We start from the raw sequence: 20357 nt of genomic DNA, 5'->3' as shown, positions 1-20357 counted from the left end.
TTTTAAGAAAATTTAAAAATCAATTTGTTGTAGACATTTTTTCCTATCTTTGATTAGAATAGCTATGCAAGAACTCTATAATTACTTGCTTTAATTAACTCCTACTTTTCCCAATGACCCTGGGTTTTATGATAGATACTAGTAATATTAGCAGGTATACTTGACCTAGGCAAAACAAGGCAGGTCTGGCTTTGCCACCAACTTGCTGTGTGGCCTTTGCCAAATCAATTCAATTCTATTTTCTTAAATTTTCATCTCTGTAAAATTAGTGGTAGCAAAGCATCACCTGAATAAGATTTCTAAAGTGTCTACTATGTGCAAAACACTTAGGGAAATTGGGCAAAGTAACTTAAGGATAGCTTTTTGGGGTGTAAACATTTTATTAATTTCAAACTGTTATGAATAAATATTTTTCTATTTATGTAAAGGTGAAAAAACACAATAAAAAGAGCCCCAGTTGGCTAATCTCAGCTCTCTCCCTATTTGTCTATATAACTTTGGGCAAAAGCACTTCCCATTTTGGACCTCAGTTTCCTCACTTGTAAAATAGATAGAGGAAAAGGTACACTAGTTGTTCTCCTATGATCCCTTCTAATGCTGACATTCTAGGACTTTGCTATGAAACTAGACCTGCCTTGTCTTCTGGTTGTACACAAAGGATCAATGATAACAAATACAAGTTTCTTTGTCTCAAAAAAAAATAGCATGCAGACACAACCAAATCAGAATTTTCTTTTATTTGAGTAGTTGCTATGTTATCTGCCAGAAACAAGAGTGGTGAGAGATCAGAGAGGGCTAGGTATTTGCCTAGCAGCCCATAGACAACATACTTTCCCTTTCATTTAAATGATTTTTAGGAAGGGTGATGCATACTGTATACTGGCCACCAATTTTACTCTCTCGTAGTCATAGTGACTGATCTATACTCATTCTTTTCATATTTAGTGGAGAGAAAACACATCACTCTCCTCTTAACCTTATACTCCTCAAACTTACTTTTCTTTCAGAATTCTTCATTTTAGGAAAAACATGAGTCTGCCTCACAAATTCAAATTTTCAATTCCTTAAAATGATTAGACAGTTTCAAACATTCTCTTTATTTCTCATGATTTTGTTTTATTTTTCAACTGTATCTAGGAAAGACAACCTGGCCTTGTAGGTCAGGTACTTGACTTGGAGAGACAGGAAGATCTGAGTTTGAATCCTGTCTTAAACATTTGCTATCTGTGTCACTTGTCAGTTATCTCTGGGGTTCTTAGTTTTCCTTATTTGTAAAAATGAGGTCAGACTCAAGATCAGACTTGGAACTCAAAATTGATGATCCTATAACATTCAATTTCACTGATGTTGGGATCTCCTAGGAAAGGTTATCCCCTTCTCTATAATTTACAAGCTTACCTCATCTCTGAAACTTAATTTGTAAGGATAATTTTAGGGTTGTGACTAATCTAAATTAATTTTGGTCGCCAGGAAATATCCCAAATAAAATACCCAAGTCAGCTGGAAATTTATGGTGATTTTAATTAATTTAGAGGAAAGAAATTAAGGAGAAGGGAGAGGGAAAAGGTGTAGGATTTCTTCCGCCTGGCCTATGCCAGGGAGATTAGAGGCTTTCTCTAAGAGGATAGTGTTTAGAAGGTAAAGGAGAAAATATCAGCCTAAACTCCAAGAGAGCTCAGCTAAGATGCCTGAACCTGAACTAGCCATTCAGCTTCTCCCAATATAATATCAAGAAAAACTCACCACCAAACTGGACAATAGCTGCCACCACGCCAAGATGCCAAAATGCTCAGCATGCTCCCAGCCAGAGACTTCTCCGCTACCAAAGAGGCTGGAGAGAGGAAGTGATGCGAAATATATAGATGGTTTTACATCACTTTCCTGTATCTCACATGTACCAATGATATCTTAGGCTTGACTTAGGACAGCCCAGGGGTCTGTCAGTTGTTTCTGATTTGTCATTGGCTAGCATATGCCTATCATAGGCCATCCTTCTCAATGCTTAATCCTTAAGTATGGGTATAGACATTCCTAATTTTGTTAGACTAAGTAGGGTAGAGTAATCTAAAAGTTCATACTTTCCTGGAATGTTGCCTGAAGTAGGTAGAAGAAGATTGAGTGACTTACCTGGAATGCCACCTACAGTGTGTGTCAGAGGGGAAACTTGAATCTATATGATCCTGACTGCAAGGCTATCAGTCAAGTGAATGTGACAAATTACTTATCATCTCTCCAGCTAAGAAGGTTAGATCTTGGGTCACTGAATATTCTGCAAAGTCTTCTTTTCACCCAGAAAACCCTACAAACCCTACAAAAAAAAAAGTAGTAATAACCATTTAAAAAATAAATAAATAGAAAACCTCATGCAGATGCTCTAAGCACTGCTTTAAGAGGGAACTCAAGGGCAAGGAAGGGTGGTCAGATAGAGGAAGAAAACCATGAGAGTGTCACAAACACCTAGAAAAATGACACTATCAAAGTGAAGAGGGCAACCAATGGTGCCAAAGGCTGGACAGAGATAAATGTCATATAAAAAAAGAAGCACCCCTATTCTTAGTGGCTCCAGAGTACATTTTATATGTTCTACCTTCAGTCACTCTAATGTTCATAATCTTGATGTTCTGGCAAAACTGACTTACTTTGTTCTCCCAATTCATCATTCTGCCTCCTTGCCTTTGCACAGGTTGTCTCCCCTGTCTAGAATATAGTCCTTCCACACCTCCTCCTCTTTCAATCATTAGCTTTCTTCAAGGCTTTAATTCAGAGGCAACATTTTTATGACCCTTGTCATTAATGCTCCTTCATCAAAGTAGCTTGAATTTTCTCCCAATTTATGTTCCCTAAATAGGATGGAATCCTCATTAGGCTGGGGACTATTTTTCATCTTATTTCAGAATTCCTAGTGCCTAGCAAAGTTCACGGTACAATAGAGAGACGACTGGATTTGGAGTGAAAGAACCTGGATTAGAATCTTGCTTCTGCTATTTAATATCTTTGGCAGTCATTTAATTTGCTTCCAAATCCTTCTCTGAAAGATGAGGGAATTGGATTAAATAACCTCTAGGGTTCCATCTGGTTCTAAAACAGTAATTCTATGGGTTTTAAAAATTTGTTTATTTTTATTTAATTAATTTAGAATATTTTTCCATGGTTACATGATTCATGTTCTTTTCCTCCCCTCCTTCCTCCTGCCTCACATAGCCAATATGCAATTCAACTAGGTTTTACAAGTATCATTGATCAAGGCTTATTTCCATATTATTAATATTTGCAATAGAGTGATCATTTAGAGTATATACCCCCAATCATAACCCCATTGACTCATGTGATGAAGGAAATGTCTCCCTTCTGTGTTTCTACTCCCACAGTTATTTTTCTGAATGTGGATAATGTTTTTTCTCATAAATCCCTCAGGATTGTCCTGGATTATTGCATTGCTGCTAGTAGAGAAGTCTATTATTTTCGATTGTGCCACAATACATCTATCTCTGTATATAATGTTATCCTGGTTCTGCTCCTTTCACTCTGCATCAATTCTTTGAGGTCTTTCCAGTTCACATGGAATTCCTCCAGTTTATTATTCCTTTGAGCACAATAGTATTCCATAACCAACAGATACCACAATTTGTTCAGCCATTTCCCAATCGAAGCACATCCCCTCATTTTCCAATTTTTTTGCCACCACAATAAATATTTGTGTACAAGTTTTTTTTCTTTATTATCTCTTTGGAGTACAAACCCAGCAGTTGTATAGCTGATTCAAAGGGCAGGCAGTAATTTAAAGCCTTTGGGGAAGAATCACAACTCTACTAGCAGTGCATTAGTGTCACAATTTTGCCACATTCCCTCCAACATTTATTACTTTTCTTTGCTGTCATATTAACCAATCTGCTAGGTATGAGGTGGTACCTCAGAGTTGTTTTGCTTTGCATTTCTCTAATTATAAACGATTTTGAACACTTTTTCGTGTGCTTATTGATAGTTTTGATTTCTTTATCTGAAACTTGCCTATTCATGTCCCTTGCCCATTTATCAACTGGGGAATGGCTTGATTTTTTGTACAGTTGAATTAGTTCCTTATAAATTTGAGAAATTAGACCTTTGTCAGAGGTTTTTATTATAAAGATTTTTCCTCATTTTGTTGCTTCCTTTCTAATTTTGGTTGTATTGGTTTTATTTGTACAAATGCTTTTTAAGTCAATGTAATCAAAATTATTCATTTTATATTTTGTAACATACTCTATCTCTTGCTTGGTCTTAAATTCTTTCCTTTCCCATAGATCTGATAGGTATACTATTATATGTTCATCTAATTTACTTACAGTTTCCTTCTTTATATTTAAGTCATTTACCCATTCTGAATTTATCTTGGTATTGTAACAGTTAAAATTAGTTTCTCTGCTAAAAGTATCATATTTTATGAGGTTTATTAAAGATTATTAGAATTAAGAAATAAAGAAAATACAAAATAAGAAAGCACGTGCCTACAAGGGCTGAAAGCCCATTCAATTTCACTTACTCTACATCTTGAGCAACGTGTATGCTTAGAAGCGGAAGCAGGGAGAGGGAGTAGGCGATACAGTCAGTTTAAATACCTATTTTGTTCTTGGCCCAGGTGGGTATCTCAGGTGGGATTTTGGGGAATTCTGGGAACTACCAAATACTTTTGGGAATTGAAGTCTGGGGTTCAAATCTCCTTTTTTAAAGTATAGGGTATAAGATATTGATCTAGACCTAGCCTCTCTGATACTGTTTTCCAATTTTCTCAGCAGTTTTTGTTAAACAATGGGTTCTTGTCCCAAAAGCCAGGATCTTTGGTTTTACCATATACTATCTTGCTGAAGACATTTGACCCAAGCCTATTCCATTGATCCTCTCTTCTGTCTCTTAGCCAGTACCATATTGTTTTGATGACCACTGCTTTATAGTATAGTTTAAGATCGGGTACTGCTAGGCCCCACTCCTTCATTTTTTTTCATTATTTCCCTTGATATTCTTGATCTTTTGTTCTTCCAAATGAACTCTGTTATGATTTGTTCTAATTCAATAAAAACATTTCTTGTTAGTTTGATAGGTATGGCATTGAATAAGTAAATTGATTTGGGTAGGATTATCATTTTTATTATGTTAGCTCATCCTACCCATGAGCAATTGATGATTTCCCAATTATTTAGATGTAGTTTTAATTGTGTGGAAAGCATTTTGTAGTTGTTTTCTTATAATTCCTGTATTTGTCTTGGTAGATAAATTCCTAAATATTTTATATTGTCTAGGGGTTTCTCTTTCTAACTCTTGCTGCTGAGTTGTGCTGGAGATATAGGAATGCTGATGATTTATGTGGGTTTATTTTGCATCCTGCAACTTGCTAAAGTTGATGATTATTTCCATTAGCTTTTTAGTTGATTCTCAAGGACTCTTTAAGTAGACTATCATATGATCTGTAAAGAGTGATAGTTTAGTCTCCTTATTAGCTATTTTAATACCTTCAATTTCTTTTTCTTCTCTAATTGCTATTGCTAGTATTTCTAGTACAATGTTAAATAATAGAGGTGATAATGGTTATCTTATTATCTCCTGATCTTATTGGTAAGGCTTCTAATTTATCCCCATTGCAGATGATACTTGCTGATGTTTTTAGATATATACTGTTTATTATTTTAAGGAAAGTCCCAACAATTCCTATCCTTTCTAGTGTTTTCAATAGGAATAAATGTTGTATTTGGCCAAAGGCTTTTTCTGCCTATTGAGATAATCATGTGATTTGTATTAGTTTGGTTGTTGATATGGTCAATTATGTGGATAGTTTTCCTAATATTAAACCATCCTTACATTCCTGGTATGAATCCTACACGATCATAGTGAATAATTCTTGTGATCACTTGCTGGAGTCTTGTTGCTAGTATTCTTTTTGAGATTTTTTTGCATCTATGTTCATTAAAGAGAGTGGTCTATAGCTTTCTTTCTCTGTTTTTACCTACTTGGCTTTGGAATCAGTACCATATTTGTGTCATAAAAGGAATTTGGTAGAACTCATTCTTTGCTTATTTTGTCAAATAGTTTGTATAGTTCTGGGATTAGTTGATCTTTAAATGTTTGATAGAATTCATTTGTGAATCCATCTGGTCCTGGGGATTTTTTCTTAGGGAGTTCTTTGATGGCTTGTTCAATTTCTTTTTCTGATATGGGATTATTTAATTATTCTATTTCCTCTTTTGTTAATCTAGGCAATTTATATGTTTGTAAATATTCATCCATATCACCTAGATTGTCACATTTATTGTCATATGATTGGGCAAAATAGTTTTTAATAATTGCCTTAATTTCCTCTTCATTGGAGGTGAGTTCTAACCCTTTTCATCTTTGATACTATTAATTTGATTTTCTTCTTTCCTTTTTTATTAGATTAACCAGTACTTTCTCTCTTTTATTTGTTTTTTTTCAAAGTACCAGCTCCTAGACTTATTTATTAATTCAATAGTTCTTTTATTTTTCAATTTTTTTAAATTCCTTTGATTTTTAGGATTTCCAATTTAGTTTTTATCTTGGGATTTTTAATTCTCTTTCTAGTCTTTAATTTGCATGCCCAATTCATTGACCTCTTCCACTTTGATTTCTTGATATATTCACTCAGGAATATTAATTTTCCCCTGAGTACTATTTTGGCTATACCCCATAGTTTTTGATATGACATCTCATTTTCTTTCTCTTCAATGAAATTATTGTTTCTACGATTTGTTCTTTAACCATCCAATTTTGGAGAATCATATTGTTTAATTTCTAATTAATTTTTGATTTGCCTCTCCATGTACCCTTACTAATTATAATTTTATTGCATTATGATCTGGAAAAGTTATATTAATTATTTCTGCTTTTTTAAAATTTTGTTTACAATGTTTTTATGCACTAGTACATGGTCAATCTTTGTGAATGTCCCTATTTATTTTTCTCCACATATCTATTAACTCTAATTTTTCTAGGATTTCATTCATATCTCTTATCTCTTTCTTATTTTTTGGTTTGATTCATCTACATCTAATAGAGGGAGGTTTAGGTCCCCCACTAATATAGTTTTACTATCTATTTCCTCCTTAAGCTCCAATGGTTTCTCCTTTAAAAATCTGAATGCTATACCATTTGGTGCATAATGTTGAGAACTGCTATTTCTTCATTTTTTAATACTACCTTTTATCACAATGTAATTACCTTTCCTATCTCTTTTAATCAGATGTATTTTTACTTTGGCCTTGTCAGATATCACGATTGCTATTCCTGCCTTCTTTTTCTTAGTTGATGCCCAATAAATTTTGCTACAGCCTCTTACCTTTAACCTATGGGGGTCTACCTGCCTTATGTGTGTTTCTTGTAGACAACATATGGTAGAATTTTGGTTTCTAATCCTCTCTGCTATTTGCTTCCATTTTATGGGTGAGTTCATTACATTCACATTCAGAGTTATGATTGGCAACTGTGTATTCTCCATCATTTTGGTTTCCTCCCCTAGTCTTGTCCTTTCTTCTTTTACTATTTCCTTTTACACAAGTGTTATGCTTTTAATCAGTCCCCCTAATCCCAACCCTTATTTTACTTTCCTTCCCAACCCCTCCCTTTTTATTCTCCTCTTATTTTTCTTTAAGGTCTATTAAATTCCCTTCTCCCTCCTTTTCCTTCCCTTATGATGCTCTACACCTCTCTCCCCACCTTGTTTTCCCCCTCTCAGCTTCCCTGGAGGGTAAGCTAGAATTCCATACCCCAGTGGATTTAGCTCCTCTTCCCTCTCAGAAATGATTCTACTGAGAGTAAGGGCTAAGTATTACCTATTTATACTCTCTTCTGCTCCTTATAACAGTATTCTTCCCCTCTTCCTCCCATGCACCTCTCTATGTGTTATAGATTATCCTATGTTGAGTTTAAGTATTACCTATTTATACTTTCTTCTTCTCCTTCTTATAATAGTATTCTTCCCCTCTACCGTCCATGTACCTCTTTATGTAATATAAATTATCCTATTTTTCTTCCTTCACTTTTCTCTTAGTGTCATCTTCTATTCCCACCCACCCTTTTTCTTTACATATCATCTTAAACCAGTTAGTACCCCAACCTCTACCTTTGAATAATTCCTATCCACTATAATAGTGAAAACTGTTTTTGAGAGTTACAAATATCCTTTTCCCATATAGGGATATAAACAATTTCACCTTACTGAAGCCCTTAAAAAAGAACCACCCCCCCTTTCTTTCTTGTTTAACTTTTCATGTTTCTCTTGAATCTTAGATTTGGACATCAAATTTTCCAATTTAGTTCTCATCTTTTCTTTAGGAATATTTGGAAATTCTCTGTTTTGTTAAATGCCTATACTTTTCCCTAAAAATATATGTAGTCAGTTTTGATGGGTAGGTTATCCTTGGTTGAAGATAGAATTCTCTTGCCCCTCTGAATATCATATTTCAAGCCTTGTGGTCCTTTAGTGTGGAGGCTGCCAGATCCTGTGTACTCCTTATTGGTGCTTCTTGATATCTGAATTGTCTCTTTCTAGCTTCTTGAAATATGTTTCCCTTAGCTTGGAAGCTCTTGAATTTGGCAATTACATTACTGGAGGTTGTCTTTCAAGGATTTAACATAAAAGGTGATCTATAGACTCTTTCGATGTCTATTTTCCCCTCTTATTTGAGAATATCAGGGCACTTCTCTTGGATAATTTCTTATAGTATGATGCCAAGACCTCTATTTTTTTCCAGCTTTTCTAGTAAAGCAGTGATTCTCAAATTGTCTCTCCTAGATCTATTTTCCAGGTCTGTCATCTTCTCAATGAGATATTTCATGTTTTCTTTTATTTTGTCATTCTTTTGCTTTGCTTTATTAATTCTTGCTGTCTTGTGAGATCATTAGCTTCGACTTGCCCAATTCTAGTCTTTAAAGACTGGTTTTCAGCTATGATCTTTTGATTTTCTTTTTCAGTTTGGTCTATCCTGCTTTTCATGGCTTCCAGCATGTCAGTTCTGATCTCTAATTTGCTTATTTCATGTGATTTCTGGGCTTCTTTTTTCCAAGTGGGAGATTCTGTCTTTTAAACTATTATTTTCTTTTTGAACTATTTCCCACTTTTCTTTTCTTTTCTTTGAAAATTTTATTTAATTAGATGATTTAGAATATATTTCCATGGTTACAAGACTTGTGTTCTTTCCCTCCCCTCCCTCAACCCCCTCTCATATCTAACACGCAATTCCACTTAGTTTAACATGTGTCATTGATCAAGACCTATTTGCATATTTCCACTTTTCTTGCCAAGTTTCTTCTATCTTTCTTACTTGGTTCTTGAATTCCCTTTTGAGTTCCTCAAGAGCTTGTGACCAATTTCCATTTTTTGGGGAAAGTTTGAATGTTTTTTTTATTGCTCTCTGCTGTCTCCTCTTGTTGTTTTTCTCAATAGAAGTTATCCAGATTCAGAGGCTTTTTTTTTATTTTATTTTTGTTAGCTCTAAATTGTAGTTCTTGGGTATTGGTGGCCATTGCTGTATTAGTTCTTTCTTCCCTTCCCAGTCAGAAATCTCAGCGAGGAGGATAGAGAGCTCTCTGTGTATTGAGCTACAGAACAGTTTTTGCCCTGAGGCTATTTTTCAGTCTCCATTGCATTTGCTGTGTGCAGCTCCTCTCTACCCTATTTCTGTGCCCAATCTCCTTGTCCATCAGCCTTCTGGGGTCCCAAGTCTCGCTGCCCTCTGGGGTAAGTCTTTGGTATCTTCAGCCAGTCCCCCAAGAACCTAGAGATTGCCCCATGCTCACTCTGACTCTGGTGCTCTAAGTGGAGTAGGGGAGGGGTGATTAGCTCACATTTTGGTAGGTATAATTTTACCCCCTTATAGTGTGGAAATGCCCAAACCCTGCCTACCTTCAAGGCTTTGCTCTATGGTAGAGCCCCTTTGCTTATCTGATTCTGATTTTTGTCCTTTTGAGGTACTTTATATTGATTGGTTATGATGAGAAGACCCTTGCTTCTACTCTGCAGCCATCTTAGTCCAGAAGTCCCTCAATTCTGTGTTTTTTTAAATGTAATCTAATTGAATTGATTAGAAATTTCAGGGAGGTAGAACTTGATTCAACTTAAGTTTTGTTTTTTGCTTTAGTTTTAGTTTTTTTGTGTGTTTAATGAGATCTGATCAATAATAATGAGTTTTTTATTCAAGCATAGGATGTATATCCATGGGGTTTTTTTTAAGGGTGTTAGAGGATGGATTTCCTACACTGTGTGTTTTTCAACCAAATGACCACTGACTTTCCTTTCAACCATACAATTCTATGATTCTTTTTTTTTTAAGGCAATGGGGGTCAAGTGACTTGCCCAGGGTCACACAGCTGGGAAGTGTCTGAGGTCAGATTTGAATCCAGGACCTCCCGTCTCCAGGCCTGGCTCTCAATCCACTGAGCTACCCAGCTGCCCCCGATTCTATGATTCTTAATGCCTTGCTCACTTAGAAATGACCAGACAAAAATCCCAATAGAGGTGACATAACAAACTCATATCCTGCTGGTGATCTTCCAAGGACACTCAATATACTTGCCCCCCAAAATAGTGGTCATGCTACCTTTTCCCTCTTCTTTTACTTCAATCATTCAAAGATACATTTAAATCAATTGCTGTTGTCTTTGTTTCAGATTGTAGCCAAGAAATACCGCAACTATGAGATCCCTGCAGAGATGACAGGTCTATGGCGATACCTCAAGAATGCCTATGCACGAGATGAGTTCACTAACACTTGTGCAGCTGACAGTGAGATCGAGATGGCTTATGCTGATGTAGCCAAGAGACTCAGCATATCTTGAACACTCCCTCACCTCATTTTGTTTCTGCTGCAAAAAAAGACTTATTCTCCACCAAAGACTCCACCTTCACAGACTCTTCCCTATTGGGAAATTTTATTTTGTTGTTATTGTTGTTGTTTTCCATTACCATGTCTTGCTGATGTCACCATAACACTAACATACTATCTTTCATAAATATCTTGAACTCGTTCGGTCTTACCATTGGGGAAATTGAAGGGTAGAGGTGACAGAATCCCATCACTTAATCTTTTCAGGCACTCGTCTGATTTTAGTTAGTCCAAGTGCTTGAAGCCCTCTCATACTTGGAGTTATTTAGCTGGCTACTTTGCCAACATCTCAAACATGTTCTTGAATGAATTAAGAGCATGGCTCCTCTTCTCCCCTTTTCATTAACCCCAGTGACTAAGGATATGAGCCACTTTACAAGTAGATCTTGTCAGAGGCAGTAATTTTGCCTTGACACAAGAGTTATAAGACATGAGAGAAGGATGACAGTGAGTGGTGATTGCTAGATTCTTGCAGAGATACTTTCAGCCAGAATCTTTTAGCAACCCCCTTGCCAATGAGTCCTAGATGAAGAGAATTGAACATTGCTCTAGTCACTGGCATAGCTGGCTACGCTGCTACCTTTGGTGCTGGTGATGTAGTTATAATGCTGCCTAGCTGTTGTTGAACTAGACTTTCACTTCTCCCAGACTATGGTGTGAAAAAGGGTGAACACACAATTTTCAAGCAGTGTACTTGCAGACCAATGGAAAAGTTGGTGACCCAGAGTGAGAGGGCTAGAGGGTGGAGCAGTGTTGATGCCAAAAGGCCCACTGGGTCTGCCAGCCATTAGGGGGATGCTTTGAGCACTATTTGCTTACCACTGGGCTGTATATATTTATCAATGTATATGTTTTGATTCATGGGGAGGGGAGAAAAATGAATTCTTTGCAGGACTTAAGTGTTGAAATCTGCCAGGCAGGTCTGACCTCTTTTTCTCTAAGTCTTGGAATGAAGTATATCTCTTTACCATCAGCCTTTCACCTAAAGAACTAAGAAATGGCCAAAAGATTTCCCTTTAGTTTCTCCTAGTTTTCCTTGTTTACTGACTGTCTCAGATAAGTTCATCCAGTTGCTTTTAAATGATTAATTTATATTAGTAGCAGCCTCCAATGTATGAAAATTACTTTGGGGCTATAGTTTGAGTACTAAACATCTTAAGGATAAATTCTTTGAGATTTTCATTCTGAAGGAACTATGTGCTTTGAACTCGAGTTCAACATTGCTTTTTTATCCCATTTGGTGAAATGTACCAACCCATCCAGGTCATGGTTCTGACCCTTAAAAGTTCTCTGCCAATTATAAAAGGTGACTTACATCAGAGCTATAATTAAAGAAGGGTGACCAAAGTTTAGTCCAAGGGCACCAAACTTTAGAGGATGCCAAAAGTACCATTTCATAGTACTCTTCCTTCTATCATATGAGCTTCTCCTTTACCTGTCTCAACCTTAGTGATGGCAGCCTTATATTTAGATGTGCTTCTTTCCTTTAGTGGTGATGCCCAAGGGTAGCTTTTATACCTTTGATTCACTCCACATCTTGTTCCCTGCCCCCTTTTCCATTTTTCTCTGCAAGAATTCCTTTTTTTGACTGAACAACATTTTGCTTGATGGTTTTGCTCCCATCACTTTTCCTTTGTAACATAAGAATTCTGTGAAAAGGGAACTTAAAACATGAAGTGGCCACCAGCTCAATCTCCCAATAATTTCACAATGAGGAACACTATATAGGGGCAGGGACCAGATTCAATAGTCCTTCCCTATTTATTTCATGTTGGTAGAGTAAGCAGTTTAAGAGCACCTCAAAACCACTGCATTTGATTCAGCATTTCTCACAATAGTCAAGGCATACAGGTATACATCTCTCCATGGGAACAGTACCAAGAGAATCTCTTCTTCCCCAGAGATTCTGGAGAGGAAATGACACCTTGACCAGAAGATGGAGAGCAGAAAAGATGTACCTTAATTTTCAATATTTTGCCTTTTGCCTGTAGGAGGAAATGACTCAGTAAGACTTTTATAGGACCTGGGGGGCAGAGGGAAGGAAGGGTTGAAAATATAGAATGAGTCAATTCAGTTCTTAGTTTTCAAGGAACCGTTCCATGGGCTCCATGGAAACCCTGCTACTTGAGATGTTTAAACATGAGATTCGATGTGGAAATAAACCATTTTTACTGTAGGAAAAAAGTCCTGAATTGGGCCCTGGGGGCTGATGTCCTGAATGGTCCCAGAGGTCTTTTAATTAGTGTGAAATCCTGTCGTACTCAGAAATGCTTCCTTGGCCTTACAGAACAAGCTAGATGACCTAGAAGAGAGTTTACATTTCTCATTTCTATGAGCTTCCGCACCCTCACCCTTCTTTCCTTTAAAACATGCTCAGTGAGGGCAGAACCAGAGCTTACACAGATACCTACTCACAGCTCTAAGGTGGGGCAGCTATAGTGAGAGTTTTTAAATGGAATGCAAATCACTCTGATGGATACCTCAAAGCCAATAGGGAGAAAATCTCTCAGAAATGGCATCCTTAGAGCAGCAATGATTTTGATGCTTGAGGTAACTCCATGTGTGAGAATCATAGATAGCAGTTGAGATTTATAACATGTTGACACTTCTGAATGATACCCAGTTTAGATATGCATTTTTTGTCTCGTGCATAGAAAATAATATAACATATTTGATTAATATTCATATTTTTATATCTCAAAACTGGATTGATTGGAGCAATTAAAATTAAGAAGGTATAGTGGAAGCTTTGAGATAAGGGTCAGAAGATCTGGATTTTCATGGGACTTCCAAGTCACTGTTTGGCCTTGGACAAATTATTTCCCCTTTCTAGGCTTCACCTTCTTCTGTTAACTGAGAAGTTGGATCAGATCATGTCAAGATTCTTTAACAATTTGACCTTTTAGAGTTTTAATCACTCCAATAATATTACTGCCTGCTCATATTTTTGAAAATCCTCACATATAGTTTTCTAGAAATTTGCACATACATATGGTGATTATCATACATACTATCTGCTTACTATACAATCCTAGTGAGTTAATTTAAATAATCATAGAGAGCAAAGAAAAGGCTTATATTCCCTAATCTTACATTTCCCTATGTTCAGGACTAGAAGCAAAACTTGTAGACATAAGACTATAGAATTTTAGACCCGAAAGAAACCGTAGGGGTCCTCTGGTCCAACCTCTCTGAGAACTAAAATCTCTCTGCGTGTGAATCAGAAACACATTTAAATAACTCATAAAAACAATCATTTAGTGTTAGATCATATTATATTTTAATTTCTCTTTCTTTAAATTCTTTATTGTACATTCATATGAGAAATCAATTGAATAGTAAACTTTGAAACTCAACTTATCTCTATTCATCAATATGACATTGTATGTATTTACTACACAACTGATGATAGGTTAATTCTTTACAAACCTTAAAAATTTCTTTCAACAAGCAGAACCCTGTTTTTCAAAAGGAGGGGGGAGCATTTGAATATCCTAATACCAGTCTCCCTTGTTGGTCTGATGACTTTATGGTTCCTGCTGTGACCATGACTGTCTTTTACAAAGCCACCAGAGGGGTAACAATGCAAATTCCTAGACACAGCTGGTGAAGAAGGCATACAATGAATACTTGTTTGAATTGGATGGAATGAATTGAATTTAAAGTGTTCATTATTACCATTTACATATAGACCATGTCTGTCAGACACCAAAATAACCAGCTAGAAAAATGGGAAAAAATGCCATCAATAATTTTGGGTTTTGCCCATATGATGCCAAACAATTGGACATACTTTTCTCTGTGGAATTTCCTAGATTTTGTTTATATTTAGTTGCTCATTTGTTTCAGACTAAGGCATTTATTTTTTTAGCAATCTAATATTCCTAGAGCATTTTTACCTCAATGGTGAAATTAACCATCATATATTTTTTTTTAAGTGTAAAAATCAAGGGTTCCATATTTAGCAGTGCATCAAACACTTATTTATGTAGCAGGAGATGTTGCTCCCACATAAATTGCCCTGGATAAAATATTTAAATCAATCAATCAACCCACTTTCCAAAATAATGAAGTTCCTTCCATTTCTTCTAAGCCTGTCTTTGTTGTCCATCCTAATTATTTAGAACTAGAGCAGGGAGCTATTCATAAGAACCATAGCCATTTTTCTCCCTAGCTAAAGTCTTTCATGAGACCCGAGGAAGAGTAGGACTTAAAGGTGCGCTATCTTCTAGACAGTGCAAAATTGATGGAATGAAAGATGGTTTTCCCCTAGAAAATCTCTCTTCCTCTTCTTTAAAAAAACTCATTGATATAGTAACCATGTTTCCGGAACCCTAAATCAGCATATATAAGTACTTCATAAAATGTGTGGGTTTTTTTTCTTTTCTTGATTTGTGAATGGGTAAGAGTAGTTGAAATATGAGACAGTTGCCACCCCATGTTAATTACATTGGGCAGAAATCCTGTAGCTTTTGGACCTACTGTTTTCAGTGAGCACTGCATTCAGGGATCCATAATACCAAAGAGTGAGAACATGGTACAGTGGAAAGATCTGAGTTTGTAGTCAGAGTACCTGTGTTAAAATTCTCACTCTGCTACAAACTTCCAATATGATCTTGGGCAGATGACTTAACCTTCTGGAACTTATGTTTCTCATTTCTAAGATAAAGAGATTGGACCAGATGATGACCTCAAAATTTCCTTTTCTGCTCTAGATCTGTGATCCTATTAATTAAATTTCTGGGATGAATTAGTTATTAAGGAGAGGAAGGCAAAAAAAAATTAGGTCTCTGAAGAAAATATTAATAACTTAAATGACCTATGATAAGAGAAATGTGAAGGTCTACAGCCAAGTTTTCATTGACCTGCAGCAATTTCCTTGTGAATACCTCTGTGAGACAACTTTTTTTACTTTCTGTAGGAAAAATCCTTCCTAATAAGAGGGCAAATACAAGATATTCCTTCTTGGACAGATAAAACATTAATTTTATAATTATAATAGAGCTAAGAGTCTATTTCCCAAAGGTTCACTCCTTCATTTTTAATGTTTAACATTGCTACTTTTCATAAACATTTTAAGAGCATATTTTGGAGAGTTATCTTCTCTCTCAAGTCATCTTTTCTCTTGGTGAGGGAACTTGTCTCTAACTTATGTGACCTTTTGAGCTGTTCAATGTTCAAGGAAGAAAATGGCAGATCGACCTTTGTTCTATTTGGTTTCTGAGTTCAAATCTAACAATTATACACTGGTACCTTCTTAAAAATATGTGAAAGAAGAAAAATGTGATGTTTCCCTTATCCCTTCCAAAGTTTCTCCAATTCAAGCTCACATTTTATCAAAGAACTGTTATACCCTTATATAAAGTTGATCTTAGATGTAAAAACAGAAGGCACCTTTCATTGCATAAACTATATCTCCCTAAATGAATGTGGGATTGATGTTTCAAACAGACCCTATTGGTGAAGCCTAGTCTCAAGGAGACAAAAATTCAAGATCTTGTTTTAGGCAAGTTCTCTTAATATAGGCTATGCAGGCACTTAAGATTGTCCAATAGAGATGTTTGACTATCTTTCTTTTTCCCTCTGTCCTAAACCTCTGACAGACCCTCCTAAATCTTTGGATTGAGTTAAATATATCTTTTTTTCTTTCAAAAGAAAGAGCATTTTATTTACAGATACGCTCCATGAGAAAGTCACCTGATTCTCACTAAACCTTTAACTATGGTGATAAAATAACAGGACTTGCTGTGAAGCATTAATAAATGTAAAATGCTTTTTAAATGAAGAAAAAAAGTTTTTTTCTCCTCATGGATCTGAACCATTTGTAAAATTATTCCCCAGTTTTGATTGGTACTTGATTCAAATAAAATTTGGTTTATTTTCAAATATTACAAAAGTCATCAAACTTCTTTTGTGTGTGGACTGAAATTGTTTCAGGGGAAAGCATTCATAGTGAGATATGTCTATAGTCTTTATGCTGAAAGGAAATATTCTAAATGAGAAGGAAAGAAATTGATGTTCTCATCTTTGATCTTCATCTCTGATCTCTCTCTCTCTCTTTTTAGAACTGGCATAGTTTCTGGGATACCAGAAGGCTCCACCAACCCCAAACTCAGTTGACTAGATTACCATGCTGTTCTGTGCTAGACTATACCCCCCCCAACTATCCTTTCTTTTCCCCCTTCTTTCTCTATATCCCCACATAAGACACATCTTTCCAAAAAATTCTACCTTCATGGTAATTCCTATGGACTATTAAAGGAAACACATTGGGGTGAGTGAGAGATACATTGTTTGAAGAACTGAGAAAATTCATATAATTGATCTGAAAAGTGAAAGGGTTCTGGTGGTAGCAAAAGCTATTGCTCTATAATCAATTATTAACATGTATTATTGATTATTTTAAGCATAAGGCACTCTGCTAGGTTAATTTGGATAAGTATATCCTTGAATTTAGCTCATTGTCACCCCAGAAAACTTGTCAGTCCTGATCCCAAAGTGATGGGTGTCCTGGGAGCTGGTAGCAATGAAGTTAGCATCAATGTCTGACCAGAAATTCCCAGGTAGGGTTTCCCAAAGGGTATCAGTGAAAATAAACCTCAGATGATGATGTAGGGGAAACAGTGTGGGATTTTAAGATAGAAGTCCTTGGTTTGCATCCTGGTTTTGTTGCGTGCCACTTTTTATGAACTTGGGCTCCAGTTTCCTTACCCCAAAAATGAGCAAGTTGAACTACAAATCAATGACCACAATACTTCTTTCCTTCTGGTAAGAGTTCAGTCCATCATCTCCCTTCTAGAATTCTGAGACAGTCTACCAAGTACATCTAATTTCTCTCCCTTTCCATCCATCCTGTTTGCCTAAGTGGAAGGAAAGAGAGTACTCAATCTCACAAAGTTAGAAAGTATCTAAGACTGGATTTGAACTAGAGTCTTTCTGATTCCAGGCCTCATATTCTATCCATGGTCAGACCAATGCTTAAGGAAAATCACTTTGGCAGCCAAGTGGAGAATTGTTTGAGGTCGAGAGAGATTTGAGGCAGCAGAACAATTAGAAGATTATGACAATAGTTGAGGTAGAATATCATGTGTTAGTTAATATTTGAAATTTTCTAGGATTTTCCATATATTAAAGCATTACAGACATAGTATAATAGGTCCAGTGAGAAAGAGAATTTTGATGAGGATCATTCTTTTCCCTCTTTAAGATTATATTACACAACCTAAGATAATTTACTTTATCTATATGTAGGGCTAGACTCTTTTTAAACCCTTACCTTCTGTCTTAGAGTCAATACTAAACATCAGTTCTAAGAGAAGGAAAAATAAGGGCTAGGCAATTGGGGTTAAGTGACTTGCCCAAGGGCCCACAACTAGGAAGTGTCTGAGGCCAACTTTGAATTCAGGACCTTCTGACTCTAAGCCTAGAGCTTTGTCTACTGAGCCATATAGCTTCCCCTAGAGTTAGACTTCTTAAAAAGAAATTCAGGAGTTACAGGACCATGGAATTTAGAAAGGAATTTTTGACATCATCCCATCCAATGGCATCATTTCAAAGGAAGGAAACTGAGACTTAAAATGTTTAAACAAGTTTGCTAAAGTTACACAGAACACAAGCAGGAGAACTAAGAGTTGAAACCAAGAAGCAACTAGGTAACTTAGCGGTTAAAGCACCAGATCTAAAGACAGGAGGTCTTGGGTTTAAATCTGACCTCAGACACTTCCTAGCTGTGTGACTCTGGACAAGTCACTTAACCCCAACTGCCTAGCCCTTACCACTCTTCTGCTTTGGAACCTATACTTGGTATCAATTCTAAGACAGGAAGCAGGGCTTTTAAAAGAAAGAGTTGAAGCCAGGTCTTCTGGTACATATTAGAATGCTCTCAACATTACTCTATAGTAGAGGATTGAACTTCTTTCTCAGTGAAGTTTCCCTAGCAATGATAAGAAGACATTTGAGTGAAGTGGGAAGCAGTGCTGGGGCTGGCCAGTTACAGTGGACCATCCAGCCATTTCAATTTGACAAAGCAAGTTGGAATCCCCCAAAACCCAATGATTGAGAGTCCCAAAGGGGACGTGTCGTTTGGGTCAATGGGAGAATGGTGATACCCTCAACAGAAAGGGGAAAGTTATTTGGAATGTGAGAGGAGCCTTGGGGGGGGGGTGGAAGAGGTAAAACAAAAAATTAAGTTTTGGACATATTGAGCTTGAGGTGCTTATGAGGCGATCCTTCCAGATGGATATATCAAGCTAGCATTGGGAAATAAAGGGCAAGAATTCAGGGGAGAGATTAGGACTATAGATGAAGATTTGGAAGTCATCTGCCAAGAAAATGATCCTTCCTCTCCATATTAATCAGGTAATAAGTATTGATTGAGCTTTGGGCAGAAGGAAATGGCAAACTATACCAGTATTTTTGCCAAGAAAATTCCAAAGGAGTCACAAAGAGTTGGACATGACTAAAATGACTGAACAACAACAAACATGAGTAAGCAAAAGCCCTATGATAAAAGAGCTCAGAGTGTTCCGGTGTTCGTGTGTGTGTTGGGGGAAGGAGGGTAGAGATGTCAGAATAGCTTAGTTCTGGAGAATAGAGTATGTGTCAGAGATAAGCTGGAAAAGTTGGTTGTACAGGTGATAGAAAGCCAGCTTTGAATACCAGACAAAGTAGAGACAAAATTCTTCCTTTCAAAGAAATTTCTTGTCCCTGGCTTGATGCCAAAAGTTCTGAAGCCAAACCTGTATATCAACAGGAACCCTATGGCAAAGGTCATTTGATGGCTCTTCAACTGCCCATTTGCTGCTGCTTGCCTGAGCTGTCTGACTTTGCCATTGTCCTGGTATAGTTCCTTCAATCCCTGGCCAAAAAAAAAAAAAAAAAGCAGCAGCACACTGGTGCCCCTGAGTTCTCAAGATAAAGAAGATTTTTGAAGGAAATCTGTGAGTTGTGGAAAATTTTTAGATAGTTTCTTCTGTGGAGATTTCATTTCTAAAATTTAATGAGAACTTTGTCAAATTTATAAGAATATCAGTCAGGAGGGCATCCAAATGGCTCAGTGGCTGGAGAACCAGATCTAGAGAGGCAAGTCCTGGCTTCAAATCTGGCCACAGGCACTTCCTAGCTGGGTGACCCTGGGCAAGTCATTTATACCCCATTGCCTAGCTTTTACCATTCTTCTGCCTTGGAACCAATACACAGTATTGATTCTAAAATGGGAAGTCAAGGGTTATTTTTTTTTAAGTAAGAATATGAGCCATTCCCCAACTGATAAATAGTCAAAAGATATGAACAGAAAGTTTTTGGATGAAGAATCAAAGATAAAGGAGATTTTGAAGATGAGTCCAGAAAAGGTGAATCAGTCATACATGGGCCATAACGCACTTTCTACTTTCTTTAGTGGGACCAACCAGACAAACTCATGGACCACTTACACATCCTTTATTTCTTTTCTCCAACTATAGAAGCTAGGTACAGAGAAAGACCCTTCTAATT

At 36.5% G+C, this 20357-nt stretch overlaps 1 protein-coding gene across 2 annotated transcripts in view; it reads left to right on the top strand.

The window, feature by feature from the left end:
* The window catches only part of CLIC5 (chloride intracellular channel 5), a 254156-nt gene extending 237395 nt beyond the window's left edge, over nt 1-16761 (top strand). For both annotated transcript variants that reach the window (XM_056818344.1, XM_056818345.1), the window contains one exon: nt 10651-16761. In XM_056818344.1, coding sequence (XP_056674322.1) covers nt 10651-10818 — 168 coding nt within the window. In that variant the 3' untranslated portion in view covers nt 10819-16761. The remainder of the gene's footprint in view (nt 1-10650) is intronic.
* Nucleotides 16762-20357: the final 3596 nt, after the last annotated feature.

This window comes from Monodelphis domestica, chromosome 2 (genome assembly GCF_027887165.1).
Source record: "Monodelphis domestica isolate mMonDom1 chromosome 2, mMonDom1.pri, whole genome shotgun sequence".
In the NCBI taxonomy this organism is placed as follows: domain Eukaryota; kingdom Metazoa; phylum Chordata; class Mammalia; order Didelphimorphia; family Didelphidae; genus Monodelphis; species Monodelphis domestica.
This window is presented reverse-complemented; position numbering and strand designations above follow the sequence as displayed.